This window comes from Echinops telfairi, unplaced genomic scaffold (assembly GCF_000313985.2).
Source record: "Echinops telfairi isolate 266 unplaced genomic scaffold, ASM31398v2 ScPeMD7_7469;HRSCAF=8507_0, whole genome shotgun sequence".
NCBI lineage: Eukaryota > Metazoa > Chordata > Mammalia > Afrosoricida > Tenrecidae > Echinops > Echinops telfairi.
Genome location: NW_022111372.1, coordinates 4,679,384 through 4,685,970, shown reverse-complemented (window position 1 = coordinate 4,685,970; position 6,587 = coordinate 4,679,384). Strand labels below are relative to the sequence as shown.

General features: G+C 35.2%; 1 protein-coding gene across 1 annotated transcript in view; it reads left to right on the top strand.

Annotated features, from left to right (window-relative positions):
- The window catches only part of BTG3 (BTG anti-proliferation factor 3), a 24,693-nt gene that overhangs the window by 5,189 nt on the left and 12,917 nt on the right, over positions 1-6,587 (top strand). The window contains exon 2 of the mRNA XM_004711309.3: positions 1,061-1,198. Within this exon, the coding sequence (XP_004711366.1) occupies positions 1,061-1,198 (138 nt within the window). The remainder of the gene's footprint in view (positions 1-1,060; positions 1,199-6,587) is intronic.

The window sequence follows — 6,587 nt, the reverse complement described above, 5'->3', positions numbered from 1 at the left end:
CAGGATGTGCTCCAGTCTTTCCTCCTTCCCCGTCATCTGCTCCTGTGGAGGCACATAATTTTACCACAAAAACTGCATTAAAAATGTGCTGAAAAATTGGCTTATACACAAGTGCATACGGTAATTTGCATTTTCTATATATATATATATTATAGCTTAAAATCTGAGGTAGAGGCAAAATGTAAATACATTTAATATTGTATACCACTAAATTTAAATTAGTAAATTTAATACTGTATACTACTAAAACCTAGGTTCTCTTAACTGCTTTCCGAGTAGTAGTAAGTATTAGGCAGTAACTACCTTTTCATTGTGGCTTCCATTTTCTTCAGCATAGCTTTGTACCTACCTCGGGAGCCATCTTTGATATTTTATTAGCTTGATGTGGCATTCTTGTTTGTTTGTTTTTTAAAAGAAAAGTGGAAGAAGCATTATGGTTTAGAAATTTTAAAATTTAACAAATAGTCTTTTTAAATCCTGGGTGACTGATAAATGAGAAAAAACAATATAAGGATGTTATTTTGGTCTCACTTTGTGAGATGAAAAGTTAAAGGTCCTTGACTAATTCTGTATTTATAGAACAAATCTAAAAGCCTACTTTTTAATGCTTTATATCCATATTTTAAAGCAAAGTAATGAAAAAAAAAACATGCTATAAGGATTTTCAAATATTTTTTGAAACACTGAAGACTATTAGTAAGGAATTTTGTTATATAGGAACTTGGTCTAGAAAAATTTCTAGAGTGCTAAGTAATTTTATGCAACTTTCATACTTCTTCCTTGTTCATCTAATAGACATGTGAGGTTTAGTAGTCTGCGTAAATTGAGGTAGAGACTATTCTAGTGATTTGTCTGACTCATATAGGTGCCTTCTTATAGACTGGGCAATCGTTGATGCTGCTTTTTTGTCTATAATTTAATATTTATTAATCAGGATAAATACGCTCTCCACGAGGGGCCAAGTAGTTTTTTGTTTTTTTACAAATAGCGTGACAAATAGTAGTAAATATAAATAGGTTTATGGTTAACATTTCACTAATATAACTTCATTTTGTTATAGATGCATTCGAGTCAATAGATTTCAGAGGGTTGACCCTGATGTCCTGAAAGCTTGTGAGAACAGTTGCATCTTGTACAGTGACCTAGGCTTGCCAAAGGAGCTCACTCTCTGGGTGGACCCATGTGAGGTGTGCTGTCGGTGAGTTCTCAGATTTGGCAGCTGCAATGATTATTGTGCTAAAACCTACTATACATGAATTTTTCTCATATACTCCTTGCCTGTGTATCTTTTCAACTAAGAGGCTTGGCTTTGTTAGAAATGAATTTTATTAAGCATGTTTTTAGAAGTATTGGTGAAGGACTGTTCACATTTTTATTTTGTTGCTGAAGAAACTCAAATTTATTTTGCCCAAAAAAAATTATTGTAACAAGTAGAAGACAGACTTTTCCAGTGAGATAACATCTTATTTCATTGGTGGTATACATATCCCTTTTCCTATTATATTGGAAATACGCTAATTCCAAATAATACCAGATAATGAGTTTTGGCTGATTTCCGTCTCTGTTTCTTGACCCTCCCCCTTTTGTGGGGGTGTAGGGTTTAAGTCGCTGAGTAGTGTTTTCAGAAAAGGCATTATTTTTCTCATTTCCTAATGAGTATAAAGGATGAGTGCTAGATGCCAAGTCTATTTCAGGTCTATTAAAAAAATATTCATCATAGACCAGGAATTCTTAGTTATGGGGTTTTAAAAAAATGAAAGAGAAACACAACTACTTTCAGTAGTTTGACATGTAAAAGTGGCTGGGTGGGGTGGATACAGAATTCACAATTTAGTATGATTTATGCTATAATAGAAATACATATGAAATGGAGTAGTAGGTAATACCAAGGAGAACGGTACTGCTTCTACCAGAGGGGTGAGGACTTGGGTCAGGAAAGATGCTACTTACAGGTGGTAACTGAGCTGACTAGAAAATGAGAAGTTTGAGAAGTACATGCCAGGATGAACAGAGTCATGAAGAAATAAACCACTTTACACCTCTTGCCCCACCCTCCCCAGCACACACACACACACACACACACACACACACACAAAATATCCTACAGTTGTTTCTTCCTTTAGGGGCCCCTTGACTGTAATAAAGGATTTTTGGTGGGGTATTTGGTCATACATTGGGCTGTTAACCTGAAGGTCGATGGTTTGAAAGAATCAGCCCCTCTAGGAGAAAGGCCAGGCTTTCTGTTCTCTTAAAGAATTACAGTCTTGGAAACCCAGTAGGGCAATTCTGCCCTGTCTTATAGGGTCATTGTGAGTCAGAATTGATTTGATATCAGTGAGTTTGGTTTTGGTGGACTGTAGTAGAGATTCCTTTTGATGCACTGTTCCAGAGATGGTTACAGACTTTGACTTGAATTTCAATAATGAAGCCCTAGCTGAAGACACAGAGTCTCAAAAACTACATTCACACACTTAATTCTTCAGCAACACTCCTGTTTGATTTCCCTACTGTTGGTGTAAGCTCATTACTTTGATAAACCTGGAGTAAATAAAGGTTTTTGGAGATGAATATTCTTAACCAATTGTATCTCAGGTAGAAAAAGAAAAGGCAAACAATCTCAAGTTTAGATCTTAGAAAATCAAATATGTTTAGATTGTGACACTAATTAAAGATTTATTTAGGTAGAGAGCAGAATTTGCATTTTTCAGCTACTGAACTCCAGTCAAAGAATTTAACTGACAAGAAATAGAAATGACTATAACGTAGTTAACTATATTGTATTGCTTACTTTTTTATTAGGCCTGCACTTAGGTTCATTCAAAAACCACTGCCATTGAGTCAATTCCAGCTCACAGGGATTCTATATAAGGTTCTCAAGACTAAATTGTTTCAGGAGCAAATAGCCTATCTTTCTCTTGGGGAGAGGCTGGTTGGTTTGAACCTCTGACCTTACAGTTAGCAGCCCAAGAGTTACCCAGCAGTGCCACCAGAGCTTCTTATACTTAGATCTGTATTAACTCTCTAATGCAGTTATTTGTTAGCATACAATTTCTCAGACCATAAAATATAAGCAGCATTTGAAAAAGGGGTATTCATAGTAGTCATTAAGAAAAAAAATTTTTTTCTCTGTAGGGATGTTTAAGAAGCAAAGTAATTATATAAATATTTTGAGTGCATTTGTTTTAAATGCTTAAAATAAATATTGGCACCTGAGATAAAAGTTTTAGTTATATTGACATCCTACGTAAGTGGATATTACATTACTTGCTTAAAGAAGATAGTGGCAAATTACCATACTTTAATCTGCCTGTTGTTTTAAGGAATCTTTGTACTCAGTAGCCTTCTAGCAATTTTTGTTTATAATTAATATTTCCCAAAAAGTTAGTTGTGTTATGATTATTTCCCACAGGTAATATAAATCACTTTCAGAATATAGAGTGCTCCTTTAGTTATAACTGAATCCCCAAAAGAAAGAGTTGCTAGCAATGAGAAGTGATTGCCTAAGTTAATAGAGGAGATTGGTGGATTGTGAAAAGCTATTAGACCAAAACTTGGAGGATAAATATTCTGAAAAACCTGCTACAGTAATACAAACATTTGAAAGTGATAGGAAGATATTAGCTGTCTGGTGTACACTAGAGGCTAACTTGGGGTTACTTGTTTACTGAGATGTATTTATGGAGAACATTCTTCATAGTTTCATTTCATCAGAATAAATGGAAGGGTGTACAGTTAAGGGTGTTTATCACGTAGTTAAATATTTGGAGAATATAGAACAGAGTACAGATTTTTCCCATGATTAGGTCTGAGAATAGCTCATTGCTTCATTACATATTCCTTGACACCCCCCCAATACACACACACACACACACACACACACACACACACGCACACACACAGACTATTGGATACTACTTTTCAAATTGGCAAATGTTTTAGAAGTGTGTCATTGAAAATGAAAGTTGTTAGTTGTCCATTAACAGTTCTAAAGAACTGGCTGCACAATCCAATATTATGATAACATAGTCAGCGTCTTCACTTGGCATGAAGAAGACCCTCATATGAAAGCACTACCAAGAAAAGATGGAGAATTTATTTAAACCCACATGTCAAAGAGATTTGAACTAACGGGCGAGTGATGCTTCAATCATTAAATGTCTACCCTTGATTTAAGTTTCTATTCCTACAATGACAGGGTTATGTGAGGTTTTGTTTTTTTCTCTGAAATCCACCCACCTTTCTATTTTGCTTGAATTTTCACTCCATTAACATGCACAGCTGAAGTTAAAGCCTAAGCTTATGGTTTAACCATTGGTTGTATGGAGATTTGCAGAATCTCTCAACCTTGTAGAGCAGGGGTGGGGGACCATTTCTCTGCTATGGGCTTTTTGGAGATTTATAACACCATTCACAGGCCTTACAGGTTAAACATTTAATTAACTTGCCCTTAATGTGATGGCTAGGACTGTCTCTTTGGTGAGGCGTGTGATATTAGGTGGTGTTGATGATTTCATGGGCCTAACATGGGCCATGGCTTGGGCATTCCCCTACCCCGATGTAGAGGAAGAAAGAGTCAATACTCATTGTCAAAACCCTACACTAAGTAAACTTGGAATTATAGTGTATAAAATTTGTATTATAAGTAACTAACCCAGTTGTTCAGGTATCTTGTACTAAAAAGAACCTCCACCCCAAGACCAACAAGCTTCCAGCCCTCTATATACTGTATAGAAAACAGACCCAAAGAGATTTAATGGCTTTATTCCTGGTCATAGAGGTAGTTTATGGTAAAGTCAGACCCAGGTGCCAATCTAGTGATCTTCCACTATTCTGCAACACCTTCTTTTATGGTATAAAGTGAAAAAGACTAGAAAAGAGAACTATGTACCATATTGGGCAGCATTTATGACACCTTCCTACATCCTGGAAGTAGAAGACAGTATGATTATATAAAGAAATAGAACTCATCTAGGAGACTACTTGATTTCCACACAAATTTTCAAAAGCTTTTTTATAGCAGTCAGGCTATTTTATCATAGGTAATCATCCTGATTCAGAGATAATTTGAGATGAGTTATCTTGAGATGAAATTGACAGCAATAAACCCTATTTTTCTGGCAAATAGAAGGCTTGACATTTCTTAGTTACGTGTTTTTAAGTTTAGAATCACTCTGTGTCTAACTTTAATTATATGTTGTATAAGAACTACTTGACTAATTTCTTTTTTTTCTAGTATGCAGAAATTGTTCATAGTGCTCACATTGTGCAAGCTATTTAATAGTCCTGTGTGTTCCTCCTTTGTTCTCTGAATAAAAACTATTGTACATTATGCCCTTTTCCCCTCATCAAATGTATGTGGTGGGTTTTTCTGTTTTTGGTTGTTTTTTTTTTTAATGTAACCTGCAGTCTAGGTTATATATGTATTTTTAAATAACTTATTAAATCAAGTTTTCAGAATGTTTTGAAAGGATAAAGTGAGCAATTATCTTAAGAACCTTTATGAGATAGGTAATAAAAACTTAACCCAACTACTTTATCCCACGTAACAATAGTCTTTTTTCCTTTGACCTCAATAATTGCCGTAGTTCTCCTTTTTTTTTTTATGTAGATGAAGGAAACACAACCTATCTATTTAAATTTGGTTAAAGTAAATTTTATAAGAAATTCCTGCTTGATTTGTGATTTGAGTTACTACCATGTACATTCTCAAAACTCACTTGCATCAAGACAATTCCAACTCATAGCGACCCTATAAGACAGGGTATAACTGCCCCTGTGAATTTCTGAGCCTATAACTTTATGGGAGTAGAGAGCCCCTTCTTTCTCTTACGGAGCAGGTAATGATCTTAAATGGTTAACCACTCAGATCTCAGCCCAGTATGTAACAACTATGACATCAGAGTTCACTACAGGGGCTAGTGTATAATATGTTAGAAAATGTTACTTTGAAACCAGCATCAATAGTATTTACAAAAATATAATCAGAACAATGACTTTTTCTTAAATTATTATTTCTCATAGAAGACAGTAGAACATTTGAAAAGAGAATGGGTTATTCTTCTGGTAGCTAAATACAAGAGTAAGTAAAAAATACTTTTGCTACAAAATTATAGAAACATATTTAACAAAACATGAGGTCATTGTTTTTTGACATATTTTCCATCTATGTCTATATATTTGTTTCTATCTGTAACCTTTCTCCAAATAATTTTGCTCCTCTTCAAATAATTTTGCTCCTCTTCAACTGACACTGTGTCAAAACAGCAGCTTTGGCATTGTAGAGGGGCTCAAACAGTTGTTCTTTTAAAATGTTTTGTGAGTTTGGGAAACAAAAGGGGCAAGTTCAGAGCTGTAGGATACCTAGGGTAAGACTGCCCAACACATTCTCTAGGGGTAGCCCTTGCTGTTCGCTCTGAGCAGTGCAAGGTCACGGTGAGGGTGGGGTGGAGGCTGGTGCTCTGGAGGTTGGCGCTCGATTTTCTCTAGAAAACCTCATTGGCCATTTTCTCATGAATACAGTTTTGGGGTTTTTTTTGTTTCTTTGTTTGTTTTTCTTTTTTAACATTTTATTAGGGGCTCATACAACT